Source organism: Carcharodon carcharias, chromosome 3 (assembly GCF_017639515.1).
Source record: "Carcharodon carcharias isolate sCarCar2 chromosome 3, sCarCar2.pri, whole genome shotgun sequence".
In the NCBI taxonomy this organism is placed as follows: Eukaryota; Metazoa; Chordata; class Chondrichthyes; order Lamniformes; family Lamnidae; genus Carcharodon; species Carcharodon carcharias.
The window spans coordinates 30,570,418-30,592,553 of NC_054469.1; the positions used below are offsets into that span (position 1 = coordinate 30,570,418).

At 43.8% G+C, this 22,136-nt stretch overlaps 1 protein-coding gene across 1 annotated transcript in view; it reads left to right on the plus strand.

The window, feature by feature from the left end:
* Positions 1-22,136, plus strand: part of dpp6a (dipeptidyl-peptidase 6a) — a 1,248,500-nt gene that overhangs the window by 1,128,528 nt on the left and 97,836 nt on the right. The window contains exons 15-16 of the mRNA XM_041184706.1: positions 1,248-1,295; positions 3,134-3,252. Coding sequence (XP_041040640.1) covers positions 1,248-1,295; positions 3,134-3,252 — 167 coding nt within the window. The remainder of the gene's footprint in view (positions 1-1,247; positions 1,296-3,133; positions 3,253-22,136) is intronic.

Below are 22,136 nucleotides of genomic sequence, written 5' to 3' on the forward strand. Positions count from 1 at the left end.
AAAGGGTATGGCCCGTAATCCACGTTTCCCTCTGGGATTTGATTTGCGCAACAATTAACAACAGCTGAGGTCATAACACTAGTCAATACTTATCCCTTAACGAATCTCATTTAAAAAATATATTACCTGGTCATTATCACATTTCCGTTTATGAGATCTTGCTGTGAGTAAATTGGTAGCTGTGTTTCCTACATTACAATGGTGATTTGTAAAGAGCTATGGGACGTCCTGTGATCATGGAAGGTGCTATATACGTGAAAGTTCTTCCAGCCTGTCCAACTCCAGTTTCAAGTATATTCATTTCAAATCTCTGTTGAAGAGCAACTGGATCCCCAAGGTCTGAAAGCGAAGTTGGTCTGTGTATACAGATGGCTCAGTCTGAGTGGCTGCTTCAAAGCTGCTTGGATCTCTACTAACATCGCAGTGACCCATCATAATGAGTTCCTCAGCAAATCTTGGATTTGAATCAGCACTGGAGGATCGAGGCAAACAACACTCTTTCTTAAAGTTATCGTCGCCAATTATGCCATTGCAGGAAATTCTAGGCCAATATTAATTGTGTTCTTCTCTGCAGTGAACTGCATCTGACATCTACTGGCCCAGACAACTAAAAGGCTTTAATTGCCCATAGACCATTTACAAGAATTGGGCTGGATTTTACGGACTCCCCCCCCCCCCCCCCCCCCCCCCATCACCACCACCAACCCCACCCGCCCGGCTGTATGTGCTTTTGGTGGGGGACGCATGTAAAATATGTTGAGTGACTAACCCACTGCCTTCCCGCCCACCCAAAAATATTCACAGGGCTTTCGGGAACGAGTAGGGGCGGTTGGACTATTTAGATAACTCAAAGCGACTTACATTTCACATAGCACAGAAGGAGGCCATATAGATCATTTGTAGATAATATACATTTCTATAGCGCCTTTCATGATGTCAGAATGTTCCAAAGAGGTTTACGGATCATAAGGTAGCTTTGATGGGTTGTCACTGTTGTAATGTAGGAAACAACGAAGCTAAAACAGAAATGTGATAACAACCGGATAATCTATTTTCAGTGATGTCAGTTGAGGGATGAATGTTGGACCAGACACTGAGGGGAACTCCTCTGTACTTCTTCAAAATAATATCACAGGGCCTTTTATATCCCCCTGAGAGACGAGTGTGTATTTAATCTGATCCAAACCACTGCTTGCATCGATATAGAAAAGGAAACTATTCAATAAATATATTCCTTTTATCCGCAGTTACTTTCTGAGCACAGAGGACTCTCCTTTGCGCCGACAATTGTACAGGTAAGTGCCCACCTCGCATGTGTGCGCACACGTGTGAATGCATGTATGTGGGTGCATACACGTGTGTGTGTGTGTGTGTGTGTGTGTGTGTGTGTGTGTGTGTGTGTGTGTGCGCGCGCGTACGTGTGCATTCTCACGTTTATGCATGTAAGACCTGTAAAGGTTTAAGTCCTGAATATTTCTGGCATCACATAATGAACGTCACATTTCAAAGCATCGTATCTTGTTACAGATGTATCAAGAAGGAAAGAAAGCCAGCCATTTTCTGCTTATTTATCTGATCTTTATGGAGGAGTTCAGGATTTACAATACGGAACGATAAAAATTGGGGATACTCAAGAGGCCCGGAATAGATATTGCATGTATCTGGGAGGGTTGTGGGGCTGGAGGAGATTACAGTGATTAGGGGGTCCCAAGCCATGGAGGGTTTTGAAAGCAATGTGCTCAGGGGAGTGACTTTCTCATTGATTTACTCCAGAACTTGAACTCGGGATTTACTGTTTAAAAATAAGGGGCCACCCATTTAAAACAGAGATGAAGCAAAATTTTGTTCACGCAGAGGGTCGTGAGTCTTTGGAACTCTCTTCCTGAAAAGGTGGTGGAAGCAGATTATTTGAATATTTTTAAGGCCGAAGTGGATAGATTCTTGGTAAGCAAGAGGGTGATAGATTATTGGGGGGAGGTGGGGTGCAGATTTTAGGTTACTATCAGATCAGCCGTGATCTTATTAAATGGCAGAGCAGGCTCGAGGGGCTGAACTCCTACTCCTTGTTCGTATGTAGTCTACCAATTTACTTCACTGCACTGGCCATGAAGTATGTTATGCTGATATATTGATGCCAAAAGCTGAAGCTTGGATTTCTGCCAATGATTGCTTACACAGTAAGTTTCTGATAATCACCCAGCACATCAGAGAGAACGGGGAGGGACCCAGCAGAGGCAAAAATACTTCCACAAGTCAGGCTGTAAAGGGTAAGAAGAGAGCTCGGTCTAAGTGTACGTAACCTGCTCGCCTTTGCCATCTAGTGGCTAGTTTAAGCTCAATCAAAGAGCAAGTTCATTCCCATCCTTTTTAAATGACTGGTGCATTGTGTAGAAATGAGGAGAGCTCAGAACAAGGCGCAATAAAAAATGGGTTAAAACCTGATTTTCTTTTAAACAAAATAAATCAATTAAATGTCCATCCCGAAAAGGTATTTGTACTTGAAATGATTTTTGAAATTCAAATAGTTGTTTAGGTCTTAGGACAATGTATTTTTCTTTTAATGTTCAGTAGAATTTAAGGAGCTGTTTGGGTTTAGGAGTGGCTGAAGCAACTTTTGAAAATTTGTATAACATTTTAAAAGTAACTAAATTACAACAACACATTGCATAAAATAGTGCCTCAAACATAAGTTTAAGAATTCCCCAAGAGGCATTATTAAGCCAAGTTTGACACCCAGACAAATAAGGAGGAATTAGAACAATTGATCAGAAGCTCAGTCAAAAGGGTGGAACTTAAAAGCCAAATTAGAGAGGCTTTGAAGTTAGGGAAGGGAATTCCAGAGCAGCCAAGGCAGCTGAAGGCATGACTGCCAATGGTGGGGCGATAAAAATCAAGAGTGCTCAAGAAGCCAGAATTGGGGGAGCACAGTTTCGCTGAGGGTTGTGGAGCTGGGGGAGATTAACATGCATCCCTGTGATTTAAGTAGTATCTGCCTACCCACTGCTTCATTTCACGGTTGATCATTACTCTGATATGTTTTGATGCAATAAGGTGCTGTATGAATGCAAGTGATATTAGTTGCAAATGACTAGTTTCAGGCTGATCTGCTAAAAGAGCATCCTTCTTCCTTCAGTGCAGAGACCAGTGGAACCTTTAATCGACGCTGCCTATCATGTGACCTGATACCTAACTGTACATATTTCAGTGCATCATTCAGCCACAATATGCGTTATTTCTTGTTGTACTGTAAAGGTAGGTGAAAGCTCTTTTTCAAAAGGACCTATGGTTAAAAAAACCTTCATGCTCGCTGTCAGCAGCTAAGAATTCAAATGACATTCTAGTGCTAATTAATCCACATTGTGGGCATCTGTCCTTTTATACAACGAACCCATACCTAGTCAACAGAATGTCATACCAAGCCTCTATGCTGCTTGGTTCTACTTAATGTGGGTTTTGTTGCTGAACAGGGTCTGTTATTTCCCCTGCAAAGGGGTGTGGATAGGTGGACCTCCACCTCCCCTCTTACACTCTTAAACCTGAAGTCTGACCTGAACCCACCTGGGGGGACAAAATGGTCAAAACTCATAATTCAGATTGCCTTGGTATTCTTTTGCCAGTTTACCACCAATAATTTCCAGACATTAATACTCTCCAACAGCCTACAAACATTAGCACTTAAAGCTAAATCAATACTTACAAATGCTGTTTCCTTAACTCCCAAACTGCAATCACCTTGTTGATCATTTGTACATTCCCGTGTGCGTGGATGGTCAATCCCACTCGCGGTTAACCTTGCAAGTTGCTGCCCCATCCCTAAACACACGTTTCTTATGGTGCAAAAATCACATCCATAAAGATCACTGATGCAAACCCCTCTCACTTTTGATTGTACCATCTTACACCTTGAAACAATTCCACATCCTGTGTTTGTGAATAGTCCATTAACATATGGAGGTGTTTTGATGAGAAAGATTTTGGCTTACCAGCATTTTCAGATTGGTGAATGAGTTTCACTCCAACGAAAAAACTTTTAGGACCAGCATTTCCAAGAAATGTGGGTATCCACACAGACATCCTGGAACCCACACCTAATGAGCTTGTAAGGAATATTTACATTTCTACAATTTGACTGGTCGAGAAAAATGATTTAAACCTTGGATAGATGCATATCATTGTGTGGTCTGATGGTCTCTGCCATTTCTTGACTAGTATATTCAAGGAGTCACTTCATTGTGTGTGTGTTTCATTTCATGGTATTTTTTAAGTCTAATTCTGAACTCCCATGGAATGCTGGGAGGTGAAGTTTGGTCAGTGTCTGGAAAGTGCCCATTACAAATGGCTTTTTCTTTGCAGTATCATATCTTGAACTTTAAATGTTAGCTTCCCTTACGTTGAATGTATTCCTGCTGAATGACTTGCTACAGGGAGATGAATAGATTTCTTTCACGCTTCGTCACAACTTAGTGATTTGCCAGTTAAGCACATTGGCCTGGAGGTGAAGCCGCATTAAGGCCTGCAGGCTTCCTTCTCACAGGATATTAGTGAACCAGACAGGTTTTTACAACAATGTGGCAGCTTTGCGGTCACGTTTACAGAGAGTGGGTTTTCATTCCCATACTTTTGAAAACTGAATTCAAATTGCCCTCGTGGGATTTCAATGAACATCCCAGGGAGGTGGTGGCATAGTAGTATTGTCACTGGACTAGTAATCCAGAGACCCAGGGTCACGCTCTGGGGAACCTGGGCTTGAATCCAGCCACAGAATTTGAATTCAATAAAAATCTGGAATTAAAGATCTAATGACGACCATTGTCGATTGTTGAAAAAACCCACCTGGTTTACTAATGTCCTTAAGGAAGGAAATCTGCTGTCCTTACCTGGTCTGGCTTACGTGTGACTCCAGACCCACAGCAATGTGGTTGACTCTTAAATGCCCTCTGAACTAGGGCAATTAAGGATGGGCAACAAATGCTGACCTCCAGTGACACTCAAATCCCGTGAACGAATTTAAAAAAAAAAACTCAGAAAGCCTGGGAACCTCTTAGAGCCCCTCCCGCTGGTGGGATCTTCCGATCCTGCCGAAGTCAATGGACGTTTGAATGGCCTATCGCGTCCGCCATGGGGGAAGCCGCCACAGGGGGGCCCGGAAATTCCGGCCTCCCTTTCTTCAGCCCCTCAATATTAACGGGAGGAACATCCTGGGATGACATACGCAGTCATGGAAAACCTCGGCCAGGTGGAAGATCTCCCACACCCCATGTGACCTATATGTAGCAAACTGGATTATTATCAGTGGAAGCCAGAGCAAGTTTCTTCTGGCAGATCAGTGGAAAATAAAGGAGGAAAGAAATGTGAAATTCACTTGGACTCTTTCCCCTGTCCTTGGGCATCAAGTGAGAAATCGCAGTAGAAATGAATTTTGATTTTTTTTTGCTCTATAAGGATTAAAATTTTAATTGGCCATGGATCACTGGAGGCAAAGTATGGGGCCTGGTCTGCGGATTGGCATGAGATCATGAAATATTCAGTATCTTGACAGATTTTTTTTTTTTGGAAGTGACAGTAAGTGATTCAAGTGCCGAGCTGCTATTTTGCAACAGCTGTTATTCATATTTCCTTTTTCGATAGCATACCCATGATCCCAGGAGCTGCTACCTCGCTGGGCTGTTTCATTAAGACGGTACTCATGCTGATAGACTTCCTGCACCTCACAGCACACCACAGGGTACATAGTAACCTTTACGTTTCAGCACAGTGAATTCTAAGCAAGCTTCAATCAAGAAAAAGTAGAGTTTGAGGTGGTATAGATAGATTGATTGACGTAGATAGATTGATTTATATATACATATATATATATATATATATAAGTAGAGCGAGAGAGAGATAGATAAATTGGAGAAGATGGGACTGTTCTCCTTGGAGAGGAGAAGGCTAGGAGGAGATTTGATAGAGGTATTCAGAATCATGAGGAGGCTGGACAGAGTAGATAGGGACAAACCATTCCCATTTGTAAAAGGATCAAGAGAGGGCACAGATTTAAAGTGATTTGCAAAAGAAGCACATGTGACGTGAGAAAAAACTTTTTCACACAGCGAGTGGTTCGGGTCTGGAATGCACTGCCTGGATGTGTGGTGGAGGCAGGTTCAATTGAGGCATTCAAGATTATTTGAATAGGAACAATGTGCAGGGGTTCAAGGAATCGGCAGGAGAGTGGCACAAAGCCATGATGTGCATTTGGAAATCCAGTGCAGACACAATGGGCTGAATGGCCTCCTTCTGCTTTGTAACAATTCTGAGATTCTCGGTGGGATTGGGCAGAGCGGTGGGAAAGGGCGGATAGCCACCAGATGAATAGACAGAAAGGCAAAGGGAAGTAGCAATAGGGGAGTATTTTGGAGAAAGAAATCTGCAGAAAAAAGATTTTGCTACACAGTTAACACCACAAAGACAAATTAAACGTCAAATAATGGAGGGTATTATGTTAATTACAATGATACCATAACTGGGAGCTTATACCTATCCAGAAACTTTCAGGTTGAGGGGGTGACCGGATAGAGGGCTTTAAGATTACGATAGATAAAGGCTCAGTGAGCAAGGTCGGGGACCGCTCGCCGAGGCGTAAAGTGACGCAGGGTGATGTCGGGTGTGTGTCCCCACGTTACCGTGCGTCATTTAGATTTCCAGTTCGGCGGGTGGCCAGCCAAGTCTGCTGTGCACCCACCTAACTGCCAAAGGCCTATTAGGGCCATTGAACAACCAATTAAACTACTGAACTGAGCTGCCTTGTCCAACCTTAAGGTCGGCGAGGGGCCAGGCAGAGATCCCAGGCGGCCTTCGCATTTTTCATAGAACCTAATCCACGGGAGGGATGAGGTTTCATGAGCTGTTTAAAAATTGAATAAAAATTTTTATAAAAATTCATTGACATGTCCCAGCTCATGTGACGCTGTCAAATGAGGGGACATGTCTTAAATTTTTTTCTTTTCTTTATTTAGACTTTTAAAACTTAAACCAATCTCCCTAAGGCGCCTCTATGCCTCAGGGAGATTTCTGCACTCTTTTGTGCGCATGTGCCTCCCTGACTTAGGGAAACCCCCCCCCCCCCCCCCCCCCCGCCGGCCTGCCCGCGCAGGTAGTGCTCAGCTTCTGGGCACATGTCACGCTGGGTGGGCCTTAAATGGCCCGCCCATGTAAAATGGCAAATGGCAGCACGCACCCGATTTTGGGGGGGGGGTGGGGGGGGGGGAGGGTGCCGGTCGGGTCTGCACCCACCCCCGCACAACAAACCCCCTTCCCCCCCCCCCCCCCCCCACCAAAATAGGGGGAAAATTCTCCCCCGAAGAGAAGATGTTTTCATTTGTGGGCAAGTCCAAAACTAGGGACCATAAGCAGAGGATAGTCACCAACAAATCCAATTGGGAATTCAGGAAAATCATCTTTAACCAGAGAGCGGTGAGAATGTGGGACTATACCATAAGGAGTAGCTGAGGTAAACAGCGCAGATGCATTTAAATAGAAGTTAGATAAACACATGGGAGGAATTAAATACCCATCCATATGGCAAGTTTGGATGCGGGGTGGGGGGCATTTAATTAGGGGAGGGGGGCAGGGGGGGAGGATGCCGGGTCGGATCCCTGCCGTCTTATTTTCTGCCCTGATGAAGTCTTTATTGTGTTTGTTTGTTACCTCCAGGTTGGGTCGCTCCTTGTCAGGCGGTCAGTGCATGATCGAGGAGCCGGGCATCGGGAAGAGGGGAATGCTGAAAGCCCACCCCACCCTTGCTGTTGGTCCCTCTTCCCTCATTTCCCGCAGCTTCCACCCTGTGACCCCCCCAACCCGCCCTCACCCCACTGTGGCCTACATCCCTCACTGAACCTGTGTCTTTGCCCGTAATGGAGAGCTCTGCCGGCCTCTGATTGGCCCACAGCTCCCGGGGTGGGTAGGTGAGTGGGAGTGCAGGAATTCTGACTCCAGTATCCTGGACCTTGGGAAAGGCACTGGCCATTTAAGTGCCTGACTGGTACTTTAATAAGGCAAGCCTTCCCCAAAGGAACCGACCCATGGCTCTTGCCAGCTCTCCACCCAGGGGGCGAAACCCCTGTTGCCTGGATTAAATACTGTCCAATGAGGAAGAAAGGAATAGAGGATATACATGTTGACTGAGTTAGATGAAGAGGGTTGGAGAAGGTTTGTAAGGAGCATAAATACAGCATGGATTAAGCTGGGCTGAAAGGCTTGTTTCTACGCTGAACATTTTATGTAAAGACAAACTAAACTGAAAATAATGACTGGCATTACGTTAATTACATAATATTATTTGACTTGGTGAAACAGAGGAACTTGAATGATTACTTGTGGATGACGAGATCATAATCCAATTTAAGGTGTTCTTCATCATAAACTGTAAGAAGTAGGTTGTGGTTTTCTGCCAGCTAAACCATACTTGTTAACCCAGGATAACATGAGATATGAACCCAGAAATTGTAGGCCTACCCTCTGTAGTTACTATTAGTTTAAAGGAGTGCTCTCAGTGTTTTCTAAAGACTTAAGAGACCAGCGGCGATTGAGAAACAATGGGCCATGCCTCAATAATCTTCTAGTAGCAAGTTACTAAGATGGAGGACTACAGAAATTCTGTTTATATAATCAGTTTGGTTTTTCATAAAGATAGAGTTTCACACATGGGACTTATAAAGAGAAGGACAATGTAATTAATGAAATGTTAAAACTGGATGAAAACTGGCTTGGCAATGAAAAGTGTGTGATCATTGATAGAAAACACACGAGAGTAAAATAGCGCGCGGCGATGTTGAGTGAGCATCCCTTGTGCACTCACACGATATTTCGGTGGGTGGATGCACGCTAAAGTTGGAAGCGCGCCCGCCGACAGTTAAGAGAATGATTAAGCCCATTAACGGCACAATTAACTGGGATTTTTCGCTACCCGCCCAACCTTATGGTTGGCGGGCGGGCGAATCAGTCAGATGGTCTTTGCATTTTTCAGGAAACCTCATCCTAGGGTGGGATGAGGATTCCATCATTAAATTTTTTAAAAAGTGTTTGGACGGAATATTACAGTTGTATATGTTGAGGTGACTGTTTCTGATGCATGGGCATTTTTTCCTGGTGTTTAAAATCTTTATTTTTTGGTATTTAAATTCTTCAGCTCCCTGAGGGCAGCTCTCTGCCTTCAGGGCGTTTACCTTCCACGCCCGCCCTGACTTCAGCGCTCGCCCTCTTTCCACCCCCAACCCAGGCAGCGCTGATCGTACTAGTGCGCGCTTTACCGCCAGCATGAAATCACGGTTAGGGGCTGATAGCGATCGGCGGTCCGTTTCCTGACTGCTCCCGGGCTCGCCGATCGTGCCAACCCACGAGCTGAAAATTCAGGCCCATATCTCTATTTATGGAGCCCAAGTTTGCATACGCTTTGCTAATCACTCTCTCAATAATCCCAGCCATCTTCAAAGATCTATGCACATGAGCCCCCAGGTCCCTCTGTCCCTGCTCACTCTTTAGAACTGTGCCCTTGAATCTACATAACCTCTTCTTCCAAAATGTATCCTCTCACACTTCATTTGTATTAAATTCTATCTGCCACTTGTCTGCTCATTCTCCTAGCCTGGCTGCCACTGACTCTCCTATTCGATGGAGCTTCAGTTTTGTTAGCCAGCCTTTTATATGGTACAAGCACTTTTTAAAATCTGTGCAGACAATCTATGTATCCATTGCATTTCCTTCCTCAACCTTCACTGTAACTTGATCAAAAAATTCAATTGGTCATGCATAAACTGCCTTTTGCAAATCTATGCTGGCTCCCATTAATTAACTGAAACTGTCCAAGTAGCTTGTTGATTTTTTTTCTCAGATTATTGTTTCTAAAACCCTACCCATCACTGCTGTTAAACTAGATATGTTCTTAAACAGAATTACCTGGAAAAACTCAGCAAGTCTGGCAGCATTGGCGGAGAAGAAGAGTTGACGTTTCGAGTCCTCATGACCCTTCAGCAGAACATGTCATGAGGACTTGAAACGTCAAATCTTTTCTTCTCCGCCGATGCTGCCAGACCTGCTGAGTTTTTCCAGGTAATTCTGTTTTTGTTTTGGATTTCCAGCATCCACAGTTTTTTGTTTTTTATTAGATATGTTCTTACTTGGGTGAATAAGGAATTGGCACTCTCTAATCCCTTGGCCCCTCAGCCGAAATCTCCCGAGTTCATCAGTGGACAAACATAACGTAACTGGCTCCATTTTGAAAGGGGCCTAGTGTCGGGGTGGGTGGGGTGGGGGCAGGAGAGCGGATGGGTAGGGGGCGTGCAAAGCACCTGCCTGTTTTAGGTGAAACACCCCTTTAAATATGAAAATCAGGATTCAATGATGTCAATAACACCTGATTTGCCACTTTACATCAGAATTGACTGCATGGACAATGGAACTGTAGGAGTTTAGTTGGAGGTTAATGTCAAATTCATTTTGGGGACTTTAGAGCAGGAAGAGTTAAATATTTTGATTGACAATTGCAGTATTCAGGTACTCCCTCTCCCCTGCTTACTTGAAACAATGGGCAGAATCTTCCGGTTGGGTGCGGGGGCAGGCCCGACACACCGACATGTAAAATGACGCGCGGCGACGTTGGGCGATGTCATCGCGCGCCATCTCGATATTTTCTTTGGCGGGTGTGCGCCAGAGTCAGCCACACGCCCGCCGAAATGTTAGGGCCCATTAAGGCCATTAAGAAATTAATTAAAGGATTTACAAACGCTCCCCATCTAACCTTAAGGTTGGCGGGGGTGGGGGGGGGTGCCTAGCGAAAAGCCCAAGCGGCCTTCGCTTTTTTCAGGAAACCTCATCCACGAGCGGGATGATGTTTTCTGAAGTTTTTTTTTATAAAACGAATAAATAAATTTTCCCACCTTTTACAAACGTGTCCCAACTCATGTGACACAGTCACAAGAGGAGACATGTTCGAATAAATTTTTAAATCGGTTATTTAATATTTTTCATATCCATTCAATGTCCCTGAGGCACGGAGCTGCCTCAGGGAAATTTCTGTGTTCTTTCGTGTGCATTTGCGCAGGACAGTGAGTACAGGCCCCAACTCTCCCTCCTCCCCCTGCCCCACCCGCACAGCTGGCTCTGAGTGCTACCGGCCGAGCATGATGCTGTGCAGGCCTTAATTGGCCCGACTGTGTAAAATGGCGGCGCGAGGCCGATCGTGGGTGGCGGTCGGCTCCGCGCACCCGCCCGTTCCCACCCAGCTTGCCCACCACAGGAAAAATCCTGGCCTACAGTATTGTTTGTGCGCGTACAGTCATGAAAATCTCAGGCCTGTGCAAAGCTTGAATCCAGGGCAAAAAAAAAAATTGTGCTTCAGTGCCTCCAGAAAGGATCGATAAGTTTTAATTGGACACATGTAAGGTAATGTGCATTTGAGGAAGAAAGATGAAGCATGTGTACGATCAAGCAAGCTCTATAAATAAAGGAAGAGGGGGATTTGGGCCTGATTAACTATTGACTAAAAACATCTCAGGCAGCATGAAATATTGACACAGGCAGCAATTCCCTATTGATTAATGCTGATATTCAGCTAGCACTTGCTCAGAGTTTACCAGGAAATTAGTGATTCATGGTTTCCAAGTGGGAAAATTCAAGAAATATATTCAAAAACACACAAGAACAGCTCAAATCTTATTCCAGTAGAGCAATTTATAGAAACACACAATACTCAATGCAGAATGTTATCCAATCTTTTGTCCTCTCAGATGCTGACAGGCCTGGTACTTATTTCTAGAGTCTTTTTCCGTTTTCTAGGTTGACATCATTTCTGATTTTTATTCCATTTCACCGCTGAGAGGCTAATCTTTTCCCCAGCAGCCCCCATTTTATAATTAGAACCATAGAAAAGTTACAGCACAGAAGGAGGCCATTCGGCCCATCTTGTCCATGCCAGCCCGAGGACACCCAGCTGCCCTTTCTAATCCCACCTTCCTGCACCCGGCCCATAGCCCTGCAGCTTACAGCACTTTAGGTGCCGATCCAGGTACTTTTTAAAAGAGTTTAAAGTTTCTGCTTCTACCAGCAACTTGGGCAGCGAATTCCAGACACACAATTGTTTTTCTTTTGGAACTCCCTACTCCAGGTGCCTTTGGAGGCTCAGTTGCTGTGTATGTTCAAGACTGAGGCTGATAGATTTTTTACATAATCAAGGGACACGGGGATAGTGCAGGAAAATCAAGTTGAGGTAGAAGATCAGTGAAGATCTTGTTGAATGGTGGAGAGGGCTCAAAGGGCTGAATTGTCTATTCCTGCTCCTATTTCTTATATTCTTATGTTTCCTTTCTTTAAGAATCATCCAAAGGTGGGTCATTGATTGAACAACAATCGAGGAATAAGACAATAATGAGTTGCCTTAATAAGTAGCTTCTGGTGCTTTTTATCACCCTTTTCGTGGGAGGATATAATTAGCACAAATCTTCAAAGATTGACTATCAAGAGAACAGAACTTTGCTTCCCGTAGTTCAGTAACTTCTATCTCTTGACATCTCCTCAGACTATGTCTTGCTGTAATAATTAATCTATACTGCTCTGTTTAGAAAGGCTTCAGGTTTCCAGTGTCTCACTGCACAGACTAAAGGTTATTGTCAACATATTTCAACTATTGTTTGGATCATGACTCTTAAGAGACATGACATCAATGGGAAGGAATGGATGACACTGCAATGCCAGTGATGTGATTGTTATTGTTCTTATTGAGAACTTGGGCCCAGATGGAGAATGACCTTAGGTTGGCACTGAAATTATTATCAGTCCCGTTATACAGCCAGTTGCATAGAATTTATTGCATAAAAACAGGCCATTCGGGCCAACTGGTTTATGCCGGTATCCACACAAGCCTCTACTCACCCTACCTAATCTAACCTAACAGCATATCCGTTTCCTCCCTTCTCCCTCATGTATGTATGCAGCTTTTGCTAAGGCTATTCTTCTCTATTCATCTCACATATTCCACAGTTCCACATTCTAACTGCTCTCTGGGTAAATAATTCCCTGAGTTTCTTACGGATTTATTTGTGGCTATCTTATATTTATGGCCCCTAATTTTTGCCCTCCACCACCACACATCTACCCGGTCAATCCCTTCATATTTTTAGACCCCTATCAGGTTTCCTCTCTAGATAAAAGAGTTCAGCCTGTTCTGTCTTCTCTGATAGTGCTCTCAGTTCTTGTAAATCCTTTTTGCACCTCCTCCAGTTATTATCCACTTAATCGAAATATAATGGAACCTAAGAGGCTTAAATTTATCTGGCAGCACGCTGGTTAAGCACACGAGTGTCCATTTCCTTTGTGTGCTATTTTAATGCAGTCATTAACCTATTTAAGATATAATAAATGGGTTGATAACTGTATTAAAGATGTGCAGACAGAAATTTAATGTAACTCCATTAATAAATCCTCTAAAAATAGTTGACGGAGTGAATTAGTCCCCATCACCCACCCCACCACGCCGTCCCCCATCCCCTGTCCCCGCTGTGTATCTACATATATTTCATATTTCCAACATTCTTGGTTTAAAATCAAAGTTATTTAGAGTTTTATTGCTAAGTTGCAGTGAGTTTTTACACTGACTTTAAACGGAGTTGAATGTAATCATTTAAAGCCTAGAAGGGTGAATAATTTTTGTTTTGGAATTTCTGATATAGATTTTCAGCTGAAGAAATGCTATCAGTAGGTGCAAAATAATATTGGCTAAAGTAATTGCCCTCCAGCTCCTAAACCATACCCTTTTCCTTTGCACTCCACTGCACTCCCATAATCATTGCTGAATAATTAAAATAAATTTGAATTTGACATTATCCAGGAGAAAGTAGTTTGCTTAATAATCAGCCCATCCACCATCTTCAGCGTCCACTCCCTGCACCATTGGCACATCATGGCTGCAGCGTGCATCATATATAAAATCTAGCAACTGGCCAATGCTTCTTCAACACTACCTTCAAAAGCTGCAACTTCTACCATCTGGAAGGACATGGGCAGGAGGTGCACAGGAAAGCCACCAGCTCCAAGCCACACACCATCCTGATGTGGAACTGTGATACTATTACTTCATTGTTGCTGGATCAAAATCCTGAAACATATAACCTAACTGCATTGTGGGTGTATCTCCACCACGTGAACCGGAGCGGTTCTAGAAGCCGGCTCACCACCACCACCACCTTCACGAGGGCAAATAGGGGGATGGACGACATATGCAGGCATTGACAGCAATACCCCTATCCCAAGAATGGACAATACAACTGACGATCGCTGGTTTAACATCAATATTCTCAGGATGAACAGAGTATAATGTCAGAATGATGCAGAAGTTATGCAGCCCATAACAAACCTTTGTGAGCCAGTAACTAATTATTGATTGCAGTTTCATTTTATGCAGAGTCAGTGCCATGTTTTAATGCAAGAACAATTTCCATTTGAAATAAAAGTGGGGCTATTAATCATGGCGTGACAGAATTTGTCGTTGGTATCATTTAACATTTTTGGCTTTGTGCAAAAATTTTATGATTTGCAACTTTTCAATTACTTACACATTAGTAAAAAAAATAGCAAAGTTGCAGGCTTGCACTGATCAAATTGAATGACAAACATTTTACAGAAACCATCCACATGAATAATTTTTTTAAAATTTGTTCATGGGATGTGGGCGTCACTGGCTCAGCCACCATTTATTGCCCATCTCTAAGTACCCTTGAGAAGATGGTGGTGAGCTGCCTTCTTGAACTGCTGCAGTCCATGTGGTGTAGGTACACCCACAGTGCTGTTAGGGAGGGAATTCCAGGATTTTGACCCAGTGACAGTGAAGGAAAAGCAATATATTTCCAAGTCAGGATGGTGAGTGGCTTGGAGAGGAACTTCCAGGTGGGTGGTGTTCCCATCTAACTGCTGCCCTTGTCCTTCTAGATGATAGTGGTCATGGGTTTGGAAGGTGCTGTCTAAGGAGGCTAGGTGAGTTCCTGCAGTCCATTTTGTAGATGGTACACACTGTTGCCACTGTGCTTTGGTGGTGGAGGGAGTGAATGTTTGAGAATGGGGTGCCAATCAAGTGGGCTGCTTTTTCCTGGATGATGTGAAGCTGCTTGTACGTTGTGGGAGCTGACCTCATCCTGGCAAATGGAGAGTATTCCCTCAAACTCCTGACTTGTGCCTTGTAGATGGTGTACAGGCTTTGGGGAGTCAGGAGTTAAGTTACCTCATTGCACAATTCCTGGCCTCTGACCTACTCTTGTAGCCACAGTATTTATATAGCTAGTCCAGTTCAGTTTCTGGTCAATGGTAACCCCTAGTATTTTGATAGTGGGGGATTCAGTGATGGTAATGCCATTAAACATCAAGGGGGATGGTTAGATTCTCTCTTGTTGGAAATGGTCATTGCCTGACACTTGAGTGGCATGAATGTTACTTGCTACTTGGTAGCCCAAGCCTGGATACTCTCCAGGTCTTACTGCATTTGGACTTGAACTGCTTCAGTATCTGAGGAGTCGCGAATGGTGCTGAACATTGTGCAATCATCAGCGTTAATCCCCACTTCTGACCTTACAATGGAAGGAAGGTCATTGATGAAGCAGCTGAAATGGTTGGTCTGAGAACGAACTCCTGCAGTGATGTCCTGAAACTGAGATGATTGAACTCCAACAACCACAACCATCTTCCTTTGTGCTAGGTATGACTCCAACCAGTGGAGCGTTTTTCCCCTGATTCCCATTGACCCTAGTTTTTCTAGGGCTGCTTGATGCCAGACTCGCTCAAATACTCCTTTGAGATCAAGGACAGTCACTCTCACCTCACTTCTGGAGTTCAGTTCTTTAGTCCACATTTGAACCAAGGCTGTAATGAGGTCAGGAGCCAACTTCCAAAAGCATTCGCAAAATAATTGCACATGTGGAGCTGCCTTGTGGTACCATAAACAACAATCATCAGCTGGAGGACAGCAACAAGTTTTCAACACTTATATACTATTTAGGTTAGGCCCCAGCTGGGATTTTGTGTACAGTTCTGGTCACCACATTACAGGAAGGACAGAATTGCTCTGGAGAGAGTGCAGAGGGTTACAAGAATGTTGCCAGGACTTGAAAATTGCAGCTATGAGGAAAGATTACATATGCTAGTGTTGTTTTCCTTAGAACAGAGGATACTGCGAGGTAACTTAATTGAGGGGCCTAGTTAGAGTAGACAGGAAAGACTTGCTCCCCTAGTGGAGAGCTCAATTACCAGGGGACATTGATTTAAGGTGATTGGTAGGAGGATTAGAGGGGACATGAGGAAAAACTTCTTCACCCAGAGGGCGGTGGGTGTCGGGTATTTGATGCTGATTTGGTGGTAGAGGAAGAACCCCTCAACTCATTTAAAAGGCTTTTGGATCAGCACCCGAAGTGCTGTAACCTGCAAGGCTACAGACCAGGTGCTGGAAGGTGGAATTAGAACGGGTGGCTAGTTTTTTATTCTTTTCTTTTCGGCCAGCGCAGACACAATGAACTGAATGGACTCTTTCTGTGCCGTAACCTTTCTATGGTTATATGGTTCTATTTTGAAATCTAACTTGAATTTCTATAGTGTCTTTTACAACCTCAGCATGTTCCACAGCCATTGAAGTATTTTTGAAGTCTAATCACTGAAAACATGGCAGCCAATTTGCACACAGCAAGCTCCCATAAACATCAATTTGATAATGACCAAATAGTCTGTGGTTTAGATTTATTGAGGGACAAGTATTGGCCAGGATACCAGGGAGGACTCCCCTGCTCTTCTTCAAAATAGTGCTGTTTTGATCTTTTACATTCAACTGAGAGGATGGACCGGGCCTCAGTTTAACATCTTATTCAAAAGGCAGCAACTCTGACAGTGCAGCACTCCCTCAGTACTGCACTGGGAGTTTTAGCCTAGATTTTATGCTCAGGTTTGTTGTGTGAGACTTAAACCCAACTGAGCCACAGCTGACACAATTATGTGCAACTACAATGTTTATACTTATCTTATTTCAGCTGCCCCCTTTCAAATGCATTTTAAAGTTATAACTTAGTGTGTTATATTTTATCTCCAACTTCCTCACCTCCTCCTAACTCATGCTGAGGTCAGTTCCACTGGATATCCTCCAGTGCCTTTATTCATTCTTTTATGCGATGTGGGCGTCGCTGGCTAGGCCAGCATTTTTGCCCATCCCAAATTGCCCTTGAGGAGGCGGTGGTGAGCTGCCTTCTTGAACCACTGCGGTCCATGTGACATAGGAACACCCACAATGGTGTTATGAAAGAAGTTCCAGGATTTTGACCCAGTTATGATGAAGGAACAATGATATATTTCCAAGTCAGGATCATGTGTGGCTTGGAGGAGAACTTGCAGGTGGTGGTGTTCCCATCTGCTGCCCTTATTTTTGTAGATGGTAATGGTCATGGGCTTGGAATCTGCTGTCGAAGGAGCCTTGGTGAGTTGGTGCAGTGCATCTTGTAGACCTCCTCCAGTTTCTGAAAGTGTGCTGGAAGCGGAAGGGATTTGGATAAATACTTGAAGAAAAAAAACATTTGTAGGGCAATGGGGACAGAACAAGGAGGCGAGACTAATTGGATAGCTTTACCAAAGAACGTCTACAGGCACAATGAGCAGAGTGTTCTATCATTCTATGATTTTACAACAGTCAAAGTATAATTATTTCATGCTTCTCTTTTACTAAATTGCCTCGGGAGTTTTCTGCATTTGTGGTGTTGTGTTGCCATGAAGTGGCAATAGCTTCCTAAACTTTGGCGTCAGGTGCACATGGAGCTTGAATCTGGTTGGAAGCCGAGGTGAGAAACAAGCCATATGTCGTAGCTGGAGAATATCAGGTGGACAGTATTTGTTTTTTCTAGAGCTATGTCTCTGTATACACCCTCTGCTCCTAAGACACTACGTAACGTCCTGCTCCAGTTTCCATCACTCCACTATCGGTGCCTGTTCTTTCAAACCCCTACATCCCTCTACCCTATCATCTCCACCCTGTTATCAAAAGCTTCTAGCAAAACCTTTGCTTTGGTTTTGTTTTTGGTACATTGTAAGTCTATGTTCTTTCTCCTCTATCCGGTATCTATCTTTCTTCTGCCCTGTGATCAAGTCTGCAGCATTTTTCTTTACACTAGACGCTCTTTACAAATTAAAGCTGATGCATTACTTAATAATTCTGCTGCAAAGAAGATAAGTTATATCTGTCAAAAAAGCTTTGACAGTTACCACACTTACTTGTGCTTCAAAAGCTAACTGAAGTGAGACCCATAATGCTCCATGCTCTTCAGAAGTGAGTCAATGATATATTCAAGCTAACAAATTGATTTGAGTTTTGCTAGCTGCATTATTCACACAGCGCTTTGGTCTCACTGCGCCAGATTTTTCTGTTCCAGCTGCATGGAGTTATTGGATTGCCCGAACGAGCAAGTACAGGAAAATCAGGTAAAATGTCGCTAAAGGAGTGCACGTGACTTTTTTTATTCCATCTATCACATCAATGACTACACTTCAAAAAGGGATTTCAGTGGCTGTAAATTGTTTTGGGACATTTTGAGGTTGTGAAAGGCACGATATCAAAGCAAGACTTGTTTGTTTTGAATTTAAATGGGTTGAGTATTAGGTAAGGTTCCTTATGAGCAATTCATTCCTCCCAGCCCAATTTGCCTACACTCACTGCTCTGAAGTGCAGAGCAAGGAATGTTTTCTCCATTGAGTTTCCATCAGATGTCTCAATAGTGTAGATAAGGAGAAACTGTTTCCATTGGCAGGAGGGTAGATAGACAAAGGACACAGATTCAAGGTAATTGGCAAAATAAGCAGAAGGGCAATGAAGAGATTTTTCTTTATGTAGTCAGACATTATAATCTGGATTGCACTGTCGGAATGGCTGGGGAAAGCAGATTCAACAGCAACAGGGAAATTGGATCAAAGGGGTATTGGATCCCTACTGAAGAAAGAAAAAACTGCAAAGCTAAGTGAAAAATGGAGCAGAATGGAACAAACTAGATAGCTCTTCTGGATAGCCAGCATGGGCACAATAGATTGAATGCTTCTCTTCTATGCTGTATGATTCTATGAATCTATGAGTTTTCACAGATGGAGTAAATCTTGGCTTTCTGAAATGTTGTAAAATGGTTGATTACAAGTCGGCATTCTGTTTTACATCTCCCCCCCAACTTTTATTTCCATTGACTTGCTTGGCCATTGCCCTCCAACTCACTGGGTCCCGTTTTACACTGTCACACCCAATCACAATACACCCCCATTGTCTTAAGATTAGCTACTGGCAAAGATGGGATTGCCCTGAACATTGCCATGTATCAGGGATCTAGCAAAACCATCAAAACCTCACAGGCAGGAGAGTGCTAAGAATGTGGGCTATCGAAAATGAATGATTTCAACTAATTATTTTCACAGAGTTCAGTTGGACTTTAGTTAAAGGTTGTCGCTGGGATGAGATATCTCTTTTGCTCTGAGAAAAGACTAGAAAGCTTTGCTTGGACTGGGGTGAATGGATGTGGCCACACACTATTAAAGGGCAATGGTTTGTTAGAAAGCTGAGCGGGATGACGTGATAAATGGTTTGGGAAAAGCCGTGAATCATTTTTTCTTGTAATGCCGGCGATTTCCCATCTTTGTGCCTTTTCAGTCAGCTGTTCAAACGGACATTTAACCTTAGGTGACACTCGGATGTTTCTAACCCATTAAGACTTCCTGGAGGCAGTTGTGTCCAAAACAGCAAGATGAAAAATAATCTGAAGCTGTAACAGATTTTGAGTCACTGATAACCAGCAACTACTTTGTCCCTTGGAGTATCGCATTCATTCTGCTGAGGAATCATTGTATTCTGACCATCAAACCCAAACCCTCTGATGCAGTCAAGTACATGTTCCTTTGCAACGGAATATCTCACCCCACCTCGGAATGTGGAGATGTTAGGAAAAACCAACTAAATCCTTGCCCAAAGAAGCAACACTCTACAAAGCAAATCACTGAGTGGCACCACCAGTCCCTGTGGAGAAACTCGCATCCCTGGGCATCATACTGAAGTTGAACAGGTGGCTGTTCGTGGCACACTGCCAAAGGTTTAGGTCACTGTAACTCAAGGCCCTGCAAAAACAGAATGACGCTAATCACTCAGTGCATGGGATCATAGATGCCTTTACACGGGAGCTAGATAAATACATGAGGGGAAAGGAATTGAAAGTTAAGCTGATAAGGTGCAATGAACTAGGGTGGGGAGGCTGCCATTGAGCAGTTGCATTGGACGACCTGTTTCTGTCCTGTACATTTTATGTAATTCCATGTAGTGAATTTCATGCATTTGACGTTCTGTTGAGAATACTTTGAAATGATTGGTGCCAGGAAAACATGTCCAAACTGGTCTTGTGCACCTGCAAATGGAACTCCAGTCATACTGGTGCCTGTAGTACTGGTTTTGACAGTTTTAAACTGACTTTTCTTTCACTTTACTCATTGCGCATAATAAAGCAGTGTAACATTATGGAAGGATATTGAGGGTAACAAGAATGGACCCAAAGACTGTTTTGTTGGATATGTTTTGAACCATTTTATTTAAATATGTCCCTTAAAGGAGTTCAGGCACTAACCTATATGTATTTTGTATGAGTGCCCAGTGCCTTCATGGTCCAAGCTGCACTAGTGTTTCTGGTGATTTTCACAGCCTTTCTCTTGCACTGGTAAGATTCTCCTCTTCCTCCTCCTCCTCCTCCTAGGCCTCCTCCTCCTCCCCCTCCTCGGAGACATCCTTACAAAGCAAAGTTATAGAGCATGCAGCATGTGCCAAAAGTTGTGGAGTTCGAGGGTGGGGGAGCCTGTAATAAATAAACCATCTGATCTATCCAGTGGAATTTTAACCTAACCTGCCATTTGGAAAAAAAGATGGGATTGGGTGCAATGATGGTGTGATACCTCACCCGCCCACTTTTATTCCCTATTCAAGCTGATGAAAAGTAATATTAGACTGGGTGTAAAATTGGTGACCTACCTGATCCCTACAGGCATATTTCCCAACAGGCATATCAAGTTAAAATGAGCCCCAGCAGGATGCTGATGGTTGCGTGACATTTGTGTATCTGAAATCCACTTCTGTCCTTGGTTAATGCAAAAATATTTTGTTTTCATTCATTCATAGGATGTGGGCATCACTGGCAAGTCCAGGATTTATTGCCCATCCCTACTTTTTCTTGAAGAGGTGGTGGTGAGCCACCTTCCTGAACCTTTGCAGTCCATGTGGTGTAGGTATGGCCACAGTGCTGTTAGAGTGGGAGGTCCAGGGTTTTGACCTAGTGACAGTGAAGGCAATGTATTTCCAAGTAAGGATGGTGTGTCATCAACCTGAAACATTGGCCTGGATTGTTATCCTTGAGGCGGGTAGCAGAAGTCGGGAAAATTTCCGGCACACTTCAGTAGAATGTGCTCTCAAAAGCGTGATCTTCAGTGCCGGGGTGGGCGCGGGCCGGAGTCGGCCCAGCGGACATGGGAAGAAGTGCAGAGGCAGCCACAAGGGCTGCCGGTGCAGAGGCGGGCTGTTTGAAGGACCCACCTCGGTGATGTGGCACTTTGTACCAGTTAAAATAAAAACATAAAGGCCCTCCATCCCTCACCCCTTCTTCACCCTCCAAAAATTCTCCAGGTCCCATCCGTGCCACCTCACGCACCAGCCCACACCCCCCATGACCCCTAAGCCAAGTGCTGACCTTCCACCCACCCCAATGGCCCCTTGATCCCCCCATGCCAAGCTCTGCCCTTCCACCCTTCCTCTATGGCTCCTCATGGCTCCTATACCAAACTTTGTCCTTCCACCAACCTCTAATGGCCCCTCATGCCCCCAATGCCATTTCCATGCCCATTGAACACTGTACCTTTACTAGAACCAATTAACTTTGCAGGGTATAAAAAAACTTTGAAAAAAGTAATTCATTGATAACTTTTTTTTAGTTTGAACAAAGTCTGTACTATAAGCTAATAAAAGTGTCAATCATCCAGGCCCTTCAAAGTCTCAAAAACCACAAAACAACAAACCCTTGAAACCACCTAACTTGTATAAACAAACATTGTGAAATTGACAGCAGAGATCAGAGAGCCTA